This window comes from Physeter macrocephalus, chromosome 8 (genome assembly GCF_002837175.3).
Source record: "Physeter macrocephalus isolate SW-GA chromosome 8, ASM283717v5, whole genome shotgun sequence".
Taxonomy (NCBI): domain Eukaryota; kingdom Metazoa; phylum Chordata; class Mammalia; order Artiodactyla; family Physeteridae; genus Physeter; species Physeter macrocephalus.
This window is the reverse complement of record NC_041221.1, coordinates 92,928,951-92,950,787: the sequence shown is the minus strand read 5'-3', so window position 1 is coordinate 92,950,787 and position 21,837 is coordinate 92,928,951. Positions and strand designations below refer to the sequence as shown.

The 21,837-nt window shown below is 49.4% G+C and overlaps 2 protein-coding genes across 2 annotated transcripts in view; one reads left to right on the top strand and one right to left on the bottom strand.

Annotated features, from left to right (window-relative positions):
• Positions 1 to 12,714, top strand: part of ARB2A (ARB2 cotranscriptional regulator A) — a 447,123-nt gene extending 434,409 nt beyond the window's left edge. The window contains exon 12 of the mRNA XM_055086673.1: positions 12,578 to 12,714. Coding sequence (XP_054942648.1) covers positions 12,578 to 12,714 — 137 coding nt within the window. The remainder of the gene's footprint in view (positions 1 to 12,577) is intronic.
• Positions 12,505 to 21,749, bottom strand: NR2F1 (nuclear receptor subfamily 2 group F member 1). Its single transcript, XM_024123945.3, has 3 exons — positions 21,202 to 21,749; positions 18,133 to 18,660; positions 12,505 to 13,034 (listed from the first exon to the last, which is right to left on the bottom strand). Exons 1-3 carry the CDS (start codon positions 21,659 to 21,661, stop codon positions 12,754 to 12,756), a joined length of 1,269 nt encoding a protein of 422 aa, XP_023979713.1. The 5' UTR covers positions 21,662 to 21,749; the 3' UTR covers positions 12,505 to 12,753.
• Positions 21,750 to 21,837: the final 88 nt, after the last annotated feature.

Genomic DNA, 21,837 nt, shown 5'->3' with positions numbered 1-21,837 from the left:
GTACATGTTAGCCTTAAACTACTCCTAATCTCCTGCTATTGAATATTGTCTTTATAATAACTCATCGATTCACATTGTTCTTAGAATACGGAGCCAGAGCTTGGGTTTTCTATTGTTCTGTCCCCCGCTCCAACCCCACACATACAAATTTTCCCAATTAAGTGTTTTGTGAAAATAAACCAACCAACCAAGCAAACAAACAAAAAAAACCCTTAGAAAAATGAATATTAAAATATTCCAGTTGATTTTTAACTGCTACTCCAATCTCAGGTTTGCTTCTCAGTGAAAGAAAGGCAAGACATAATAGATATGAAATAACAATTCTCTTTATTTTCTACTTTGCTATTTACTGTGCAAAACAATCACATTGAGAATCAAGGAAGTGTTAGATAAGAATATGCTCAACATGCTCAGTAAAACATCTCCACAGGTTATAGTAGTTACAGGAAGAAAAATCCCACAAAGATCATAACCCACCCAACAAACCTAAGCCAATAAGGAGCTTAAGCTACAATTTACAAAACATCTAAAACATTTCTATGAAACCTCCTCGTATCCTTATGCCTGAAAACATATGTCAAGATCTGAAGATAGAAACTGTAGATACAATTCACACTGCCTCTTCTTCCCCTCTTCCTCTCTGAAGTTCAGAGACATTCCCAGGCCAGTCTTGCCTTGGATCACAATAGAAATTTAACTTTTTTTGTTATTGGTGTCTGATTAAATAGCACATTTCTCCCATCAAGTTCTTCTTAAACACGGAAACTTCTCCTAGACAGGGTACCCAGCTGTTTAATTTAACATTGATTTATTGCTTTTAAAAGTAAATTTACACACATGCCAGCAGCGCTCCGTTTTGTTTCCCCAGCCTCTGAGATTTATTTTCTACTTAGCGCTTGTCTGACAAAACAATGTCCTTTAACTTTATTACACATCGATGAGGAAATCTGTCTTATTTTTGTTCAGATTTATTGCTGTGTTACTTGTGGGGACTTTTGTGATCCAGAAAGGCTGAGGTCCGAAAATAAATAGAAAATTAAACAGAGCTGATCACAAAATAATAGTCAAAACCTAGAATATGGCCCAGCATATTCCAACCTGCTGAGGGGTGAGGTGGGGTGGAGAATGAATCTCCCTTCGTGAGCACAGTTACTCAAGAAGGAAAAAAATTACTTTAATGGGCAAATAGCATTTGAAAGTTAAGTAGCCAAACCTGGGTTCTGTAAGGTCTCCAAGTTCTTGGTTAAAATGTATTTGGAACTAGAGGGCAGGGAGGTGCATCTGCACGATCCCCAGCCCATGGCTGCCTTACCTCCGTGCAGGACTCCCAATTATCACATGTTTGTGATGACTGAGCCCAAGGGAATTAAGATGGACTTTGAAGCAGCTTTTACGGTACACTTCATCTACATTTGGGTTTTCTTTAGTTCTCATTAAAAGGGCCACTTTCTTCTTTTCATTGATATACTGTCTTTGTGTCCTTCATTTCACACTCTTTTAAAAAGTTCTCTCATCAGATCAAGTGCAAAAAGGAGGGATGACATAATAACCATCATAATCATGATAACAACAACAAACAACCGGTACTGTGGGTTTAAATCTTTTTTTAAAAGAAGGTTTTCTCCTCTATAAGGCATGGTCCTCCAACACTACGTTTTTTTTTTTAAACCTGAGGTTGAGAATGGAGATAATACACGTGTTTCTAAGGTTAAGTTATAAATCCAGGCAGGCTTTAAAAATCGGCGCGTGTGTGATGAGCTTTACTCACCCCACCTGATTTCTCAGAGGCATCTGACACCTTAGAGGTGTTCAAAAAAGGACACACTCTTTTCTAGTAAGAAGTAAATCTGCGATAGGTTTTGCTATTGGGGTGAGGGGAAACTTTCTTTCCCTAACAAGCGTATCATCTTTAACTAAAGACCTCTGTCCGAGAGCTTGACTTATCCACTCTGGTCAGTGAGTCCACAAAAAACATGTTAAAATGTTTTCAGTAATTTTTACCAACTCAAGAAGATTTTTTTAAAGTTTAATGGATAATTCTTTCTCCTGAAATACACCAAGACACGTTGGCACACGCACTTCCTACCTGAAAAAGAAAGAAAGAAAAAAGAAAGGAAAGAAGAGAAGAGAAAAAAGAGAGATCTCTGTCTTTAAAGGGAGGGGAGGGGGAGTGACTTCGAAACCTTGAAAATTCTCCTGTGCGTATGAGGAGCTTCTCCCCACCCGCCCCTCCCCGTTTGCTCTTTGAACAGGAGTCCTGTCACTCAGAAAGGAGCTACTTCTTCCACCTCCTTCCCATCCACCCCCAGGCCGGTCCCCCTCAGCCCCGCAGCCTGGCCCCGGCCCACCCCGCGGCCCTCCCCGCGCACACAGTTCCTTCCGAGTGCTTTTCAAGCAAGAGCTGGAGAGATGAGACGTGCGGCTTCTCCAACGCGGAGCCAGACAAGTACTCATCCCGGCGGCGCGCGGCCCGGCGCAGCCAGCGCGAGGCCCGCAGCGCTTTTTATGTCAGGAAGCTACCCGGCACCCCCGGGTCGGCCGCCCCTCCCAGCGGGGGCTCGCGACGCGGCGCCCGGGCCTGTCACGTGCCCGCGCCCCGCGCCCCACGGAGCCCTTTGTTCGGCTTCGGTGCCCACGCGCGGCCGCGGCGGCTGGGCGGTGCCGCGGGAGGGATGCTCCGGGATGACCGCCGGGCTGGCCCGGCTCGGCCTCAGCTCGCCGGGACGGGCCCGAAACACCTTGAGCGGACGCCCCAAACGCTGGGCAAATCGAGATTCCCGGCACTTTGGGGGAAACGGACCTGGGCCACCCCCCGTGTTTCAAACCCAAGGCACAAAGGGGGGTGAGGGGCCCAGGGAGGGCGCCCTCCTCATAGGAGTGTAACCACTGCGCTGACTTCCCTCCTCCTTTCCATTCCGCCTCACCAGTTTCTCGTCTTTTTTTCTCTTCTCTTACCCTCTGCCACGCTCAGAGGCTCAGTGGGTGGGAGTGTGTGTGTGTGTAAATGTATTTGTGTTGTGTGTGTGTGTGCAGTTAGGTGGAAATTTCATAAGAACATGCTCGACACTTATAAACTTGCCAGGATGGGGGGAGCACGCTCTCGAGTAAAGGCAGTGGAGGGAGAGTTTATGCGACTTATTTGGGAGGAAATAGGGGGTCAGATTTGGTCTAAGTGGAACATCTGCAAAACATTCAAGCAGCTTATTCAACAAAGAATCTAGCCATTTATTGTAGAAATAATAAAAAGCCACTAATGATTATGGTTCCCACCCCTTCCCCCAAAAGGCCAAATCCTAATGAAATAATTCAAAGGTAGGCCTCATTTCCTAATAGTGGAATTAAACAACAACAAAAAAGAGCCCAACTAAACTTTCCAGCTCTGCCTTCTTAAGGGCCTGGGAACCTTGCTGAGAAATTAGGTAAATAAAAGGCGAGTTGGAATTTCTGTTGAGCTCAGGCCGCAGTGCCCCGACTTGCACGTAGTTCTGCCTTGATACACAATTAAATTACAGTAAATTCCTCTTTAAATAATACAATTTGGAAGACTCTTAAGGATTCGAAGATGTCTGGGGTTAAGTAGCTTTTAAACCGTCAGTTTTTAAATGGCTTGTGCAATGAACACGCTACCTTTAAATCCTAAAGCCATTATAAATATGCTATACATCTGGGTGGCAGTTTATCTCTCCATATTTCTTTTTAAAATGAGGAAAGCATTCATAAAAAGCTACTTGGCACACTTTATTTTAGGAAAGCAGATGTTAATTTTTTCACGTATCATTTTATGACCAACTACATGTGTAACGTTGGAAAGCATCCAGAACGCCTCTATTATTTGCTAAATGACTGTTAGTTGAGGCATATTATCCTCAGCCTAACCATGATATAGGTTATATCAATAAAGTAAACATCTGTGATTTTTTTTTTAAACCAGGGGATGGGGGTATAAAGAGTTACTATAAACGAGGGAGGGAAAAAAAAAGAGTTCGGGTAGGAAGTGCACACCTGCGTTGCAGCAAAGAGGATATTTATATTGTTCGATGCAAAACAAAGTCCCTCAGTCGGGCACTCGGGGATATTTACATGACGGGAGATAAAGTTGAAAGCCTTTCCCGGCGTGCCAAATGGGATTCTCCCTGTGGCCTTCTGCGTGGCAAGATAACAGGTACTGAGCGCTCCTGGCGGCGTCAGGCATCCGCCCGCCTCACCCCCTCCCCCGCCAGCCGGCCCCAGGCCCAGCCCGAGTTGAGCCGGGCGCTCGGGCTTTAGTAATTCCCAGGCACTGCGGAAATTTCAGCGGGGTTCCCAGCCTAGAAATCTGCTCAAGAAGCGTCCTCATTTGCCCTGCGCCGCTCGAGGACGCCGGCGCCCAGGCTAAGCCAGTGGCGTGATAATTAATGGAATACAATATTTATGGTCGGATGTATTGACTCTGAAGCGAGCGCGCCGTGTAGACAGTCCGTGGGGGTCTGACAAACAGGGGGTGAGTGAACAAACATAATGACCCGAGTACTTATGTCTATCCGGTTTACTCACTTAAACCCGAGGTATGTAACATCATGATAAATATTAATATCCACCTAGACAGCCCCGCCGTCCTCCTAAGCTCTCCCTTCCTGAGCGCTGCCCTTTACAAAAAGGCCAGAGACGAGGTTTTTAACATAAAATGCTGCAAATATGAAAAATAGGTCACCAATAAAATTGGTCTCAGCGTGGAGCGTAATTGCAACAAAGTGCCGCCGAGTGAAATCGAGGAGCAAGCTGGCTGAGGCCGCACAGTCGCGAACCATCTGGTGTGTATTAAAAGTGGTGCTGTAAATATTGCTGAGAGCTAATGCATTATCGGCTTCTATAAGTGCACAGGGCCTGTAAGCTTTCCATATGTTAGAATATGCAGATCGAGGGAGAGTAGAGAAAGGTGTCCTATCAATCACCGGCTTCTAAAGCATTGTTTTGCCCACTGTTTGTGGAATTTTGGCCCCAAAGTGTAGAATATTCATTCCCATTTTCTCTTCCCCACCCCTGTCCCTTTCCCCTCTTCCCCTCGGGTTGCTTTCTCTCTTTTTCTCTAGCTCTTTCTCCCAGCTCCTTCCTTCCATCCCCTCCTCCTCTCTCCCTTCTCTCCAAGGGGATAGGACAGGCATTGCTGACGTCACTTCACATCAGTAAAAGAGAGTAACTGTTTCAGAGAGAGGGAGAAAAAATTCATCTGTTTTTCATCAGTGCTAAAGTTTTGCCTTTTTAATAGAAATGAGCTGCCCAGCCTGAGTAGTCCTTCTGTTTTGAAGCTTTTGGGGGGTGGCAGAAGAGACTGCGAGGTGTTCTTCATCTCATGAGCTGAATCATCCTGTAAGCGATTCTAATGCCAGAATCAGCTCAAATAGATGAAACTAATTAAAATAAGATGCAAAGATGATGTCTTCTAGAGAAGATTTCACATCCACACCTACTAGGCAACTTTTGCCAAGGGGGGTGGAGGGCTTCTGGCTCCCTGACACTTCTGCTTGGAGTCCTGGAACTTCTTCCCTTCCCTCTGGTTCCTCTTCATAATTCCACCCCCCACATACCCAAACCGGCACACACAGCACAGCTAATAATTTTCCTGCTGTCACATTACTTTTCTAGGGAGAACAGTTAAGAGTCCTCCTTTTCCTGATGATACCCTGCATTCAAGAATTTACTATAATTACCCCCTCATCTCCTCTGAGCATCCCCCCTCCCATATTCCTCACTACAAGTTTTTACTCAAATCCTGTGCAAAGAAATTTCCCTACATTGTCCCACAGATCATTTTCTCTTTCCCAAAGTTGTCCTTCTCACTTTCATTCTTCCTGTTCCATGTCATCCTTCCATTCCCCGTCCTCTCCACCGCTCCCTCTTGTGCACACACAGTACAAACCTCCAGCACTTCCAGTGTGGATAAACCTGCTGGTCATGACAACACAAGTTCAATCAGCAAATAAATAAAACTCTTACTTTTTTTTTTTTGGCTGCCGGCTGCATTCCCCCTCTGGCCGTTGCCTCCTTTAATTATAGGAGCTATATTTCTTCCCTGGGAGACATTCGAGGGGATTTTTAGTTGGAAACTCGTTTCTGCTGAGTTATTTAGGAGCCAGGACCAGTGAGTGAGTGGCCCGTACTCAGAGGCTTTGAGTTAAGTGCAGATTGAGACATATCGAGTTCCCTCTAAAAGGATCATTTCATGTGGGAGGTTGGACACAAAGTTTGCACTCGTGACTGGCATTCCAGTGAGAGACATGCATATTTTAAAACAACAAAGCAAGCTAGAAAGAAGGCTTAGGGGAGGGGGAAAAACTTGGAAAGAAGTTACTAAGTGACAAACATCTGTCAACATGGGATAATTTGTACACTCCAATGTAAAACTATCTGTCTCGTTTGATGGTGATCAAGGCACAGGATCTAGGAGAGCAAAGTGGATACATATTTATCCCTGTGAGATATGGTGAAAAGTCATTTTCCCCCAGATAGGTGTAAGGTGATTAAAACTGCATGAATGAATATTATTTTAAAATGTTTCTTAGAATAGTGGAGGTCTCTAAAACTGCTTATTTCTGATGGTTAATACAAAACTAGATCCTTTAATTTTGAAAGATGTAGTTTATTTAAACAACAGAGTGATAAAGTAATAAGCAGGGCATTTATTATAGAAAATAAAAGGAATTTTATCGTAACAAAAAACAAAAGCAAGGCAAAGAAAGAAGAGAAACAAAAAGCTCAAACAACCCCTGGTTGCTATATTCTAGAAATCCTTAACTAAAAGTACCGGCTTTACATGTGTATGTGAGCCAAACATATAAACATCCACCTCTCTGCGTGTCAACAAGGAGAAAAGGCAAAATATTTTCAGAGGATTTTCTGTCTCATTTAAGCTTGGAGTTTCAACAAGCATATTACACTTTGAGAGAGAAAAGCAAAAAAAGTTTCTTTTTTTAGGAGGGAAGTTTTTAAAAGCAGAGTAAAAGATCAGGCGAGATCCTGGCACGTCCTTTTTTTTTTTTTTTTTTTTTTTTTTTTTATACCCAGAATCTCCAACAACCACATGGAAGTTCAGGCTTCAGCTTCCACCGAGAAATCTTTTTCTCCTCCAGATCTGAAGACAAAAGGAGAGGAGGCCTGGTAGTGAGCGGGATATCTCTGTTAGTTGTCAGTGCAGGTCCATGGGTTAGGAATGCTAATGAGCCTCTTGGCCAGCTGAAGACTCGGTTCTCTCTCGTACACCCTGACGTTCACACACACTCAGGCTCATGCATGCCGACTGACAAGCACACAGACAGAGGCTTGCGCATGACCCTGTCTCTCTCCTTTTTCCTCTGAGCCCAGAGATCGATCGCTGACCCCACCGTTGGGCCAACGCTTTATTTATCTGGCTGCGCAATGATATTTTCAGCCTTAAGCGTTATATACAGCAAATGTCTTCCTAAATCAACACAATAGGATAGCTTGCGGAGACCAGCCTGGTCTGTCTTAAAGAAATCCCTCGCTCTCTCTCTTTTTCTCCCTCCCCTCCCTTACAGACACCCCTTCTCCTTTCCATCTTTACAACTGGGGCTATTTTATACGTTGGACTGGGGGGGATTTGATCTCTTTCTATCAGCTTGGTTGGAGGAGGCCTTAGCAGACTAGGAGATGGATAGACACATTATCCACCCATCACTGTGACCTCCATCAGGGGTTCCCTTGTCAGCCCGATCCAACTGCCTAGACCTACTCTATTCACATGATCCGGATTTCTCAAAACTGGGGTGGAAGAGAAGGCGAGGGGTGGCCAGTCGAGTGGGCAACCTTGCACCGTGTTAATTGTTTTCTTTCCTCTCAATTACATTCATAAACCTATTTTCTGCATTGCACGTTATTTCTTTGTGCTTCAAAATTGAAACCACGTGCAGCCTTCTCCCCTCAGCGCACACAATAAATGCGCTGCCCCCTCCCCCAACCCATCACACAACTATTTACATCTTGGTTACTCACTCTGCGCTCCGGCCCAGGAGAAGAGATTGGCCCCGCGGGACTAGGTGAGGCTTTGTGAAAGCATCTCTCAAATCCGTATCTCGGCCCCCCAACTCGGGGAGAGGCTCCTGAGCTCCCCTCCCGGCCTCCTCCCACCCCCTCCTCGCACAGGTGGTTGTGGCTTACTCTGGGAGAGCTAGCAGGGAGGACATCTAGGGAGAAAGGCAGCTCAGCAGTATCCGGCCGGGCCCGCCCGCTGCCCGCCCCACACCCTGGCCTGCCGGCCGCCGGGGGTCAGCGGTGGCGGCGAGCTCGTCTCTACCGGCCCCTGGTCCACGCGCCCTGGGCGCAGCGGAAACCGCGTAGGGAGCGGCCGCTCCCCTGGGAGCCTTCCAGACCCAGGTTCTCCCAGGCAAAGAAGTCCCACCATAAATAAATAAATAAAGTCCAAAGGGTGGGGAGGGAGAGCTGGAAAATGGATTCGCTGACAAGGAGAGATAATAAATGAGAGGCGCTTTCAGATAGATATCTCAGACGTGAAATTGCGCCCAGCTGGTTGTGTAAGCAAACAAATAGTTTCATGTTAGGAACTCTCAACTTGTGGCTTGATGAATAGAACACGACAGAGGTAAATGGGTCTTTAACTCATTTAGGAATACAACTCTTTGGCTTTCCAAGTAAAAGGCCCAGTGACGCCACGAATCCTGAGCAGGCCCTCTAACAAGAGTTTTATGAGTTCCCACTTGTGTTTCCCTGAATCCCCTCCCCACGCTCCTTCACGGTTTCCCATTGCAGAGACATTCAGGTGATTTGTTGAGGAATCGAGGAGCTTACGAGGTGATTCTGCCACTGTAGGAGATACAAGGACTGCCTACGAGTGGAGGAGAAGGAGGATTGTTTAAAAATAAACTTTCACACACTCCAAGCAGACGGGTTCAGGTAGGCTTGGGTGCAGGGGCCTCCAGATCCCCAGCGCCCCTGAGCGCACAGTTGGGCGGAGGGGCTTCCAGGAGCGGACGGAGACCCTTTGCGGCTGCCAGAGACCAAGAGCCTGAACCGACCGAGGTGCAGAGTTCCGGAAGCCCAAGGTGGTCCTGGTGGCCGGGAGGGAGGCCGATCCCCACCCCCGGGCTTCCGCCAGGCCTGGCCGCAGGTTGGGATGTGCATGTCGGGGCAAAGGTCATATTTTAAGTCCTTTGCGCCAGTCCTTGTCCCTCCGCAGCAGATGAGGCGCAGCTATAGTCCCCTAGAAATTCCCGGAGGAGAGCAAGTCCCAAGACAGCCTTTTCTGATGCTTTCAGCAAAGTTTGTGCTAAAGTAGTTTAAACCGACTTCAAAGCCCCTAAAATTCTCAACGTTTGACTTTCATACGTCACAGGTAATTTCCAGAGGGAAGTCACTTTGTGTGGGACACTCCAACTGTTAACATGGGTTTCCCCTGACCCTGGGGGGGCCCGTCGGTTCTACCCCTCCCAGTTCGCCCAGCCCCACTCTCCTGAGTCCTCCAGCGGACTTTCTGGACTACACCTGCCTGCGGCCTCACACCTGGGTTCCAGGGCTCCCCCTGGCGCTTGGCTCGAAGGTGGCTCACTGCTCAGGGGCCTCCGGGCAGCCACCCAGGCAGAGGAGACTCCCACCTGCTCCACGTGGCCTTCTGCCCAGCGGCTCCAAGGGTCTGAGGTGGCACAGGATCCTGAGGGGGGCACCCCGGCCTCTAGTGGGCTGCTGCTCCACACTGCGAGGGGCCCCCGGGCCGCTCGGCCCTTAGCTCCCCCGCCACGGCCACTGGTCAGCCCGGCCAAGGAGATTTTAGATGGCCGGGAGCGGAGACAACGCGTCCTGTTTGTCGGAAGCCTCAGCCGGTGGCTTAGATGCCTGTCTCAGTTCGTAAACCTTCTCTTAGCCCGAGCAGATTCATGGGGCCCAACTGCACGCTCTGGGAATGGAAAGCCTCGGGTTGCGGACAGCCTGTCCTGCTCTGCGGGGGCGTCCGCATGGCCCCTGAGTCCCCGGGAAGGCTCCGTCTCTCTGGCTGAGACACACAGAGAGCTCTGAAGATGGCTGTCTCTCTGTGTTTAATGCAGGCGGGGACTACCCCAGCCACCAAGGAGACGGCGGAGGAGAAACCCACTGCACGCAGATCCCCGACGTGGCCTCTGAGCGCCTCTCGCTCGTCCCCAGGGCCTCCTGGTTCCTATAGACCAAACCTGTGAGGGAGTCTGTGCGGCCACAGGAAGGCCTGCTCTTCTTCCTATGCTGTGCTGGTCAAACCCCCCCTTAGGCCCCGGCTTAGAAAGGTCATTGGGATTCCCCAGGCTGTAGGCCGTTGAGCAAGAGCCAAGTTAGCACTGTCAACTCTGAGCCCTGGAGCAAGTGCTTCCTCACACCCTGGGCCTCGGCTCCCTGGGCATGCCCACCTTGCGTGCCTTAGTTTGGGCCTCCATATTGAAATGAATTGAAAAATACGTTTCTGACCTACGAAAATGTTTATCTGTTTTCATCAGAGGGATCACACTGTAATGAATATATTTACATCTCATTTCAAGAAAGGTAGGAAAGATCGGTGAGTGCTTGGAGGCAGCTCGGCTCCCCTCAGCAGCCCCCCGCAGCAGCCCAGCCCACCCTAATCCCCCCACTCCCGGGAAGGCTCCCTGAGACTTCCTGGGGGGCGGTCAGTGGTTAAATATGAGTTCTTCCCACGCTCCTCCTGCCTTGGGTGCCCAACCTGCAAAGAAGTCAGCCTGGGTACCCCTGGGTGTGGTGCAAAGGATGAGGCCCAGGGCCGGGTGGGACCTGCTGGAAGGGAGGAGGGCCCCAGGGGCTCCACACCCCACATACCCTATCCGTCTAGCTGCCCTAGGGCTCGGGCCGGTCCCCAGGCAGACCTGCAGGGGCTTCTTCACAGAGAGCGGTGGCATTGCCGGGCTGCTCTGCCCCCAGAATATTAAAGCCTTAGGTGGATTGGAGCTTGTTCATGCATTTTTAAAGGGATGAGGCCACCTGGAGACTTCTAGACAGCAAATTGAGAGCAAAACTTTGCCATTGACTTCAGAAAGTAAAGCTCTTGCCTCATCTGTGCCTGTTTGGGGCTGGGGGAGAAGGTGAGGGAAGAGGTGAAGAGGTGTTATTTTAAAAGACCTGGCTTTATTAATATGTTAAGAAAAAGCTCCCTTGGCAATATGTGTTCTCACAGTGCCAACTCGGATCCTATAAAACGTTCATGCTCCGAAAGCTGTTACAGAGAGCAGACCCACACACACACCAAAGGAGAGGCCTCAGCAGGAGGTTGCTGCCCTGAAAGGGCCACTAAGACTCACACACCGCTTCTGGAAAGAATCTGCTCCAGCCCAGCTGCTGGACTACCAGGTTCCAGGTCCACACTCCTAAGTGCCACAGGGGGGCCCTTCCAGATGCCCCACAGAGCTAGAGGGCCCTCCAGGGAAACCCCTGTGACAGGGTCTGGAGTGAAGGGCAAACCGTAGCCAGATATAGCGGACCACAGGAGAAGCAAAGCCAGGGCTCGCAGCTGAATCCCCAGCTCTCTCTGCCAGAGCTGGGAAGAGGCTGACCCTTCAGTCACAGACGAGGCGCAGAGGTGTCAGAGTGGCCCTCCCCATGCTGAACCCCCCACTGTCAGGGCTCCATCCTCTCCAGCCAGGCAAGTTCCCACCTGCAGATACTGAAGCAGGCAGCGCAGAGACTCGATCCTGAGGGACCGGGCCTGCCCCAGCCTCCTGGCCAGCTGCGTGCTGGCTGCCCACCACCTACAAGGTCACAATGGCTGCTGCCGGCACCGAAGTGCCCTGCCACCCCCACCCCCCACCCACTGTGTCCCATGCAGAGCCTGGCCTTCCGCATTTACAAAACCAAAGCAGCTGCTTGCTTTTAGGAAATAAATCTCGCCAACTTGGTAATGGGCCTTAAAAGTTTTCCCCCTCACCCCGCCATTCTAATAATAATTGGAGTGGAAATTAATTGGAGGGTTCTCTTGCACTGATGACATCTGTCAAGCAACCAGACACGTGGGTTTTGCTAAATTCTTTTATTTTTTGTTTAAATTTTCACTTCAATTTTAATTCTTGAAGAACAGCCTCGACAACATATATCGCACTCATTATAAGAAGCAAAGGGTTATATCAAAAATTATTAGTATAGAATCACAGGAAATCTGGTTTGGAACCAGAAAAAAATACAAAACAGATATAGATACATAGACACAGGACAATTTTTTTAATAATTATTTGGAAAATGTTATTTTCCCCTAATTCTTGTTTCTTTTTTATGTGCATACGATGTTTAAATTTTACAAAAAAATGAAAATAAAGACTAGTATTTTACAAAATGAATAACAATGTGTGTGTGTGTGTGTGTGTGTCTACATAGGATTCGGTCCACTTCCATGTGTGTTGTTTTCTGTACAGAATATATCCACATCTGTCCACAATAAATCCTGGAAGGTCCGTTAGTCTCCTTCTGTTTTATTAAAATTTTCATGGTCCTCTCTTCCAAATTTTTTTCTTTTTCTCATCAGACACAAGGTCTTTTTCCTTTCCTTTCCAACATGTCCACAGATCTGACACTAAAAAGAGTCTCTTTTTCTCCTGGTTTGCAGCTCGGGTTGCATTTCTGCACGGTGGGCTGCTCCTGTCGCCCTGGCCCTCCTCCCCGCTGCCCGGCCCACCGCACCCTGCATCGGCCGCCTGGTGTCCCCGCGGCATTGGAGTCCACGGCCCCCCGCCGGTCCTGTGAGTCTCTAGGGGGTGGGGGCAGGTGGGAAGCGCCCAAGGTCTAGGAGCACTGGATAGACATGTAAGGCCAGTTGAAGCTGCTCCCAGACAGTAACATATCGCGGATGAGAGTTTCGATGGGGGTTTTACCTACCAAACGGACGAAGAAGAGCTGCTCGATGACCGAGGAGGATACGGTGCGCAGCGAGGGCAGTCGTAGTAGCAGTTTGCCGAAGCGGCTGGGCTGGTTAGGGTACTGGCTCCTCACGTACTCCTCCAGCGCGCACTGCGACTTCTCCTGCAGGCTCTCGATGTGGGCGGCGTCCGACAGGCCACAGGCATCTGCCCAAGCAGCCACAGGAAGGAGAGACAAGGGGAGGGGGCACACGGTTAGGTCAGCGGACAGCAAAGTCACAAACAGCAAGCCGTTCATTTTTTTTTTCTTTTAAGGAGCAAAGGGGAAAAAATAGAAATAGAAGGAAGAAGAAAATAAATCCTCCCCACCATGCCTCCCTACTCCTTCTTTACTATTTCCTTCCCCCGGCCCCCAACACAAATACAAACAAATCAAACTCCCACCAGGCCTGGGGAGCTGGAGAGACAGGCACACACTTGAAGAGGCAGCAACCTCTCCAGTCCCTTTGTTTCTCCTCTTTCACCTTTGGATTAAATAATGTACGATGCTGGAGCCATGTCTGCTGTACATAGCAACCTGTCCTCCACCTTCAGGGGAGCATCTTTTCCGTTGTGCTCATTAAAGGGAGGATTTCTGCCCTTTTTGCCCCTGGTTTTGGGGTGTTCAGGAGCTCTGACCAAATATGCAGCCTGGAGGCAGTTCTAGAATGCTTCTTGGAGTCCCCCTCTCAAACCTAAATGACCCCAAGCAGAAACCTCAAGGAGAACCTAGATTGTATAGTGAATAGACATATGCGAGGGGGTGAGAAATCATAGGCTGGCAGTGCCTGGCATCAGATCAAGCTCATGCTTTGGCAATATAGGATTTGCGATCCACTCTCTATGCAAGCAAGAACTCTGCAGCAAATCCTCAGCGAGGGTGAACACTTCTATCTGTGCCTTAGATCACATAATTGCAAATTGGTCACATCTCTGTAAGCTGTACAATAATCAGAAGGAATATGGTCCAGTTACTCCAGGCTGCAGAAAGGAGACAACTTCAGTGATCAGACACAAAGCTGGACTGGAGGCAGCTGCTGCTTCTGCTTCAGAACTGGGAGGTGGGGAGTTGAGGGGGGATTGGGGGAGATAGGCTTCCTGTGGCAGGACCTCTACACAAGGAAACATCTCAAAACCTGTGTGTTTAATCTCACATCAACCAAGGGCTCTTCTTGGTCTACTAAAAATATTTCAAGACAGCAGTTTATACTGTATCAACTAACTAGAGGCAAGCAAATGGAGGGGAAGGTGGAATCAGAGGAATGAAGTGAAGGCTTCTTCTCTTAGTTCAAACACCCATGTTGTTTCCTGTATTAATAATAAATATTTAAAAAACAGGAAGATCACAGAGGAGCCCTTAGCCAGTCAGGAGGTCAACTAGCGATCAAAGGCAGAGTTTGCTAATATATAGATCTGGAAAGAAATTCATGCATGGCAGTGCCCCCAAAAGGACACTGTATAATTGTGAACGGGCAAGTGTGACCCTAAGAAGACACAGCAAATGATTCAAAGCGAAACCTGGGTCTGCTGAGTTTCTGAGCTTTATGTCTCTATCTCAAGAACTGGGATTTGTAAAGCATTCTAACACCTTCATCTACAAGGCTATCGCCTTGAGCAAAAATACAAATAAAACTAGTGATAATTCAGGAACTTCTGAGGCAGGTCTCCTTTGACCCCAGATCCAGATTGGGTTCCTCTCAGATGTCTAATTACTCTAGCCAGCCATTTGGGTGCATCCACACTAGCCTGACCTGGGAAGTCAGTGAGATTTTATGGCTAGCAGGATGAGGGCAGGAACAGTTTGGGGCTTCGATGCTTAGAGAGGGGACCCTGAGGGTCTGCCCTTGGCTTTGCTTCCTAGCCTGGTCCTGCTGAATGACCACCATGCAGACTCTTATTTACATATATCTTGCTTGACATGCATTATCTTCCCCTTATGCCACAGGATCCCTCTCAGCCTCAGAGAATGCAGTATGAAAGGGACCCACTGACACCCCTGCAGGTTTTTTTAAAAGACCCATATGGAATCTCCTCAGGTTTGTAAAATATTTATCTGATATTTACACTTAGGGCCCCCAGGGTGCAAGGTCACTACCCTTCCCCCAGCTAGGCTACTCCAAGAGAGAGAAGCCCAGGAAAAGCATGCCTGGGCCCTGTGTTGGCTGCATCGAGTTCTTTCCTCCTCTGAAGGCAGATTGCCTGTAGCTGGGCCCCGCTGCAAAGTGCCAGCCGGCCAGCCCTGTGGCCTCCCTCGGGCAGGAGCCCTCATTTGGGCCTGGCTTCCCACTCGAGATATTCATTCCTACTCTGGATATTTCTGCAACAGAATTCCCCCAACTGTGGACTGACAGTATGAGCTCTCAGATCAATCGTCTGGCTGTGGTAGCAAAACTAGGTGAGCAGGGGGTGTGATGCAGTACATATTTACACTCCATGAGTTATACCCAGATAAGAAAAGGAGGCAGAATGTGCAAAACCCATGTCTCACTTTTTATATGGTAGTGTCAATGTGGGAACCCTCAATATTTCTTCTACAGTATATGGAAAAGAAATTATGTAAATAAATAACCATTACCGCTCAGGCCCTCCCAGCTTAGCCTTTGTAGTGCAGAGAATGTATTTCATGTTGTGCATTCAGCAGAGTTTAGTGTTCAGGAAATATAGATGTAATCAGCTGCCATAACTAAAAATCAAAGTTATTATTGTGCTGAAAATGGATTTCTCGTATTTATGTTAACTAGATGGCTCCTTTCGGGGAAAGTCTCATTTATCTGAGAGAATATTTAGGTATATGAATTAATGAATTTTTTAAAAAAAGTAAGTTCAGGTCATGACCTAGTCCTTGGATGCTGTCCAGAATATTAAGGATTAAACATACCATCCGGAGGCCAAATGTGAAAACCACCACAGGGAACCCCCGTGCCAGCTTCAAATACTTATCCGGAGTAAACCTCGTTGGACAATATGTCTAAAACTGTCTTTTCCATCATTCAAAGTTTGCTTAAAAGTTGGATGACTTTGAGAAGGCTTCCCATGAATTCCCTTCTGGCTAGCAATCAAAACAAGTTTAGTCAAAAGTGGAAATGTGTTGTATGGAGGAGGGGGGTGAATTACTACTGACAGCTCTATTTCTACTTTCAGATATTCTTCTTGCAATTTTTCCAACAAAATAATGTTATTGTTCACTTCTCGGCCTCCCTTACACCTTGAAGACTTGGTTTTAGAAATATCTTTGTGAAAACTTTTTTTTAAAGGAACACTTTTCACAGGGACATTTTAGGATGGAAAGTTGAAAGGAAAGCATGAATAATTCCACAGTCTTCCTTACAGCCTGCACACTCCTTGCCTCTCTCTGGGAAAGGGCAGGAGATCAGAAAAGTCAAGGGGGTTCAAAGAACCTTGGTGGGGGGGGACAAGGAAAAGGGAGGGAGACTTTTCTTGAGAAGACCTCTGTCCAGCTCCAAGTCACATTTCTGCTTCAAGACACCTCACTGGATGAGATTTTAAAAACCCAGCTACCCTGACACTGGCTTGCTTCCTGATTAATTTGGCTAAAGAGCTGGGTAGTGGAGAGCCAGACAGGCCCCAGGCCTGCCAGAGCTAAAGCAGCCGGGTCGCTGCCTCCCAGGCTCTTTGTCACTTTTGAAAAACACGTTTCCATCAGGGAGACTTATTAAGATAAAATGCATTCAAACACCGAGGAGGCTATTCAATAAATCTTCCATTTGTTTTAAGGTTCGCACTTTATCCTCTTGCAAAGAATAACTCCCTCTCCCACTAGCAGACCTGCATTTGCACTGAAAGTAAAAGGGGGGCAGTCCAAGTCCACAGCTCAGGCCACCCTGCATACAAATGAGATGCTCTTGTCTAAATAAATTATCTGCTGTTCAGATCGATATTAATACTACATTTGCTACATTACAATATTGTGCAAATTTAAGAATCATTTTAATACAATGTAAATATGTTTCTTCACGCATGAAAGCCAGGAAATATTGATAGATTATACCACTGCTTACTGTTCAACGAGGCCTTGGGAAAGGGGTTTTGCCATCTCTGCTCAAGAGTGGTTTTAATTTGGCCTTTGGAGGTCCTGCCTCTAGGATAGATTTATTAGGATGGTTTATTTGTTCTCTGAATGGAGGAATTAAAAACAATAGCGCCAATAATGGTAGTAAACCGGCAGCTAACCCTACTCACAGTGGGCAAGGCCCGAGACCCAGTCTGAGCAGCTCTGTTCCCCACCAGCGTCCTTTCTGGCTTTGTTTTTATTTCCCCCCATTACCTGCTGTCCTGGGTGTTTATATGTTTCCCTCTTGCAGGTTACAATAATAAAAGGGGGGCAGTGTTCTCAGAGGCTCGGACCGGAGCCTTCAAAGGCAACATTAATGCACTTTCCTGGAAGTTAATTTGAACCATCTATCATAAGAGAAATTGTTAACATGCATGTTACCACTGCCTACATTTAATTTGATATTTTTAAGGCACTCTGTTAAATTTCCAATGTTCGTGCGTTTTGCTTGGCTATGAGATTTATCTCCAGGGCGGGAATCCTCCCATACTTGCGGCTTCTACAGTATTGCTTTTGTTTTTCATCTTTCTTGTTTAGATCGAATCCGTTTTTTACGACCCTCAATAACCTCAGCAACTGCAAACATGAATGGTTTCCGATAAGGGAAAATCAAGATGCAATAAAGCGGGATTATTTATGATTTATTTGCCCGTATTCTTCTCTTTCTCCCTCTCTGTGTCTCACTGTGTCGGGAAACTCAGCCAGGGAGCATGCCACACAGAGGAGAAAGCCACATTCCCACGTTCTCTTCCTTCCCTCTCCTCCCCCAGAAACGCTGAGCTCCGGCACACACGCACACGCACACGCACATCGCACACACATGCACACCGCACACACGCGCAGCCAGACGGATCCACGGCACCGCCTCCCCGCCCCACCCCCCGCCAGACACGCGCCCGCCGCCGCCGCCGCCGCCGCCGCGGCCCCGCGCGGGGCTTCAGGCCGCCAGGCCGGGCCACCTAGCCGCCCGCGCCCGCGCCGCCTCAGCTCCCGCACCGCGGCGCTCCCAAGATGGCAGCGGCGCTGCCGGCCGCTCCCCCGCGCGGGGGGCCGCAGGTCCCGGCCAGGCCCGAGGTCCGGCGAGGGCCCGGCCGCGGCGGGCGCGGCGGCGCGGCGCAGGAGGCCGGGCCCGAGCGGAGCGGGGCCTGCGGGCGCTCCCGGCGCGGCCTGCCCTCCCAGCGGCCGCAGCCTCACCTGACGTGAACAGCACGATGGCTTTGAGGCAGCTGTACTCGGCCGAGTCGACGTGCAACGCCTTGAGCTTCTCCACCTGCTCCTGGAAGATGCGGATGTGGTCCATGAAGGCCACGACGCGGTCGGCGGACATGGGCGAGGCGTGCAGGCCGGCGGCGGCCAGCAGCGGCGCCACGTGCAGCGGCATGGAGCACTGGGCTGCGTTGAGCACGAACAGCTCGCTCCAGGTCAGGCGTAGCAGGGACACCTGGTCGGTGATCTGCAGATCCGGGAAGAAGGGGATGTTGCGGGCCCACTCGACGGCGCTGAAGAGCAGGCGCGCGGCCAGCTCGCAGATGTTCTCGATGCCCATGATGTTGTTGGGCTGCATGCATTGGCTGCCGTAGCGCGACGTGGGGTAGGGCTCCGCGCGCAGCAGCAGCGAGATGTAGCCGGACAGGTAGCAGTGGCCGTTGAGGGGGTCCCCGTTGGTGAGTGCGTACTGGCCTGGATTGGGTTGAGTTGGAGGCATTCTTCCTCGCTGAACCGCTGACGAAAAGAAAGAGAGAAAAGAGGCAATGTGCATCCAGGGGGCTTGCGAACATCCCGTGCCGCAGCGCACCCGACACAATGCGGAGGTTCTGCCCGCAGCCCCAAGTGCCCCGGAGCATCTCCTTTGGCGCTCGCTCTCACTCACAGCCCACACCCGGAGGCAGTCTGGGGTGAAGCCCTCCAGCTCCGCGGCTCGGTATGCCCAGCCGTCTCCTGCGCCCCTGGCCACCCCAGCCCTGACAGAACTAGGCCTGACTTACGGGCCCCCAGCCCGGTATGGCCAAGAAAATGCCACCCAGCCCCTCGACCACCAACAAGTCACACACAGATTAATGAAATCCCACTCACCCCTCCAGAAGGAACCAAACCAGGGTAAAACAAAAACAAAAACAGGCGAAACCAGAGAAAGGTTGTGGTTCTAGGCAAATGCCTAGCTGCCTCTTCATTTGCAAGCAAGCTGGTTTTGCTCAAAATGTTTCCATATTCTCTAAAAATGCTACGGAATTATCCTTAAAATAGATACAAGTTACATACCCTACTAACCACTTAAAACTTTTGAAGAGAAAACAAGTATCCTGCACCCCTCCCCTATCCCCTCCTCCCCATCGCCCCACACAAGGTTCTCACTGTTAAAAGCAACAAAAAATTGAAAAAAAATCAAGAAAAAAGTTGAACTTACAGTAGCCAAACATTATTGAAAAAAGTGGAAAATATAATTAATGTCTGTCCTGCGCGGTGCCACTGCAACCTGCAGCCAGCTTTTGCCCAGTGAATGCACGAGCTTGCAACTGCAAAAACACTGGATTCATTAACCATCTGAATGCAAAACGTAAGCATGCTTTGAGTTCTTAAAGCTGACCAAAGTTTTTTTTTTTTTAATGTGTATGTTTTACTTCAACAGTGCCAGCGTTTTAAATTGCCATGTAAACAAAGACAACTTTAGGAAAAGTTAGGGCTACTGAACTCTCCCCCCCCAGCAAATTAATATAGATATGTCCATGTACACGTAGCTATCTTACTTCAGGTTATACACTATTTTCTTAAGTTTGCATTGATTCTAATTTTAATGCAAGCCCCAATGCAATTTAAGCTCTTGAAACATAATGGCTAGAATACTTTTTTCTAATTATAGTTTTGAACTTGGCAGTTATTTTTCAATTAAATGAGAGTACAATTCAAAGTTTTTTGTTTTGTTTTGTTTTGTTTTTTGTTTTTCAGATGCCTATAAAATCTCCCTGGAGCTAGAAATGAAGTCGTCATATTTGTCTGCTCCTTGAGATCTGAAGGAATTCAATTTCTTTTCTTGTGGAATATAAAATATAATTTTAAAGTCAATTACAAGAAGGAGTAATCTGCATTCTACAAAATTGACTGGTTCACTAATTTGACTCTAAGACATCTTTAATGATTGTCAGGAGATAAACTTTAATTGTAAATGGCTAGATATATTTATAAGAAAAGTGCTGCATCTCTTGCCACATGAACATGAAGCATATCTAAATACAACATCAAAAGTTGTGTTAAAAGAAACCAAAGCCATACAACACAGGGATTAAATGATGTGGAAGCTCATGCCAGCTGCAGCCTATGCATTATAGCCAAATCAGAAGGATCGGTAAATGCCGCTGTAAATTGTAATTTGTATGCAGTATTTAAGCAGAGGGTGGAGTTTGATGAAGAAATAAAACGAGTATCATGCTTTAAAAAAAAATGACACAACTATGAAAGCACGGTTCAGTCACAAACTTTCCTTTGAAAGTAGAGGGGTGAAAACAAGGCCACAGCTCTGGAGGAGGCGGCCCCAGCTCGGTGAAGAGGAGAGGGAACCAGTGAACAGGCCAGAAGCCCCCCTTCCCCCCTAATTAGACCTACAAGTGCAATAAATCTCACTCCTCTTTTTCCAAGCTAAGCTTCCAAAAGGATGATGCAGTAATGAATCTATGGTTCAGAGTACTCCAGTCTCCAGCCCTCCCCCATTTTAAATAAAGGGCATGAAGAGGTGGAGGGGAAAGTGGAATGAAAAAACACAGAAACAGAGTTTTCCGGGGGAAATAAGCACCCCTCCCCAAGTTCATGCCAGCCCAGCCCCAAGCATCCTCACGCACACGCGGGAAAGAGACACGCACCGAGCACATCCAAGACAGAGGGAGGGGATTTTAAGCCACAGCTCACGATCCCAGGGACAAAATCCTGAGCAGGCAGAGGGTGGGGTGGAGGAGCCGGGGAGAGGAGCGCAGGCCAGGAGGGGGAGGCAGCGGCAGCGAGCTGGGGGGGGGGGGCGGCGGGAGACTCCGGGGGGGGGGGGGGGAGCCGGGGAGGGGAGCGCAGGCCAGGAGGGGGGGGCAGCGGCAGCGAGCGGGGGGGGGGGGGCGGCGGGAGACTCCGGGGTAGGAAGGTAGCGGGGACAGGGAAAGCTGGGACGGGCCGGGACCGCAGGAACCCCAGCCCCATACAGCAGCCACCCCCGCGAGAGAGAAAGAAAAGAGGGCCGGGGAGGCGGGCGAAGCTCAGGGAGAGAAGCACAGAATAAATATTCACCTTCCCGCCTCATGCCCACTTTGAGGCACTTCTTGAGGCGGCAGTATTGGCACTGGTTGCGGTGGTGCTGGTCGATGGGACAGTTCCTGTTGGCACGGCATGTGTAAGTTAAGTTCCTGCGGACGCTCCTCTTGAAGAAACTTTTGCAGCCCTCGCAGGTGAACTGGCCGTAGTGCTTGCCGCTCGACTTGTCCCCGCACACCACGCACTCGATGTGCTGCTGGCTCTGGCCCGAGCCGGGCGGGCCCTGGCCCTTGTCCCCTGCCGTGCCGGGGGTGGCGGGCGCTCCGGGCTGGCCCGGGGTCTGCGGCGTGTGCGGCGCGCCCGAGCCCGCCTGCTGCTGCTGCTCGCCGGCGCCGCCGCCGCCGCGGGCCGCCTGCGCTGCGGGGTTGGGGCCGCCGGGGTTGCCCCCGGCCACGTCGTCCTGCGGATCTCGCCAGCTGCTAACTACCATTGCCATATCTTTGGGCCCGGGGAGCGCTGGGGGGAGCCGAGCTGCTCGCCGAGGGCCGCGGGGCGCGCGGGCGCGCTGGGAGGGGAAGGGGAAGGGGAAGGGGGGAGGGGGAGGGGGCGGGGGGGCCCGCCCGGCGCGCCGGGGTCGCGGGAGCCGAGCCCGAGCCGGCCACCAGCCGCTGC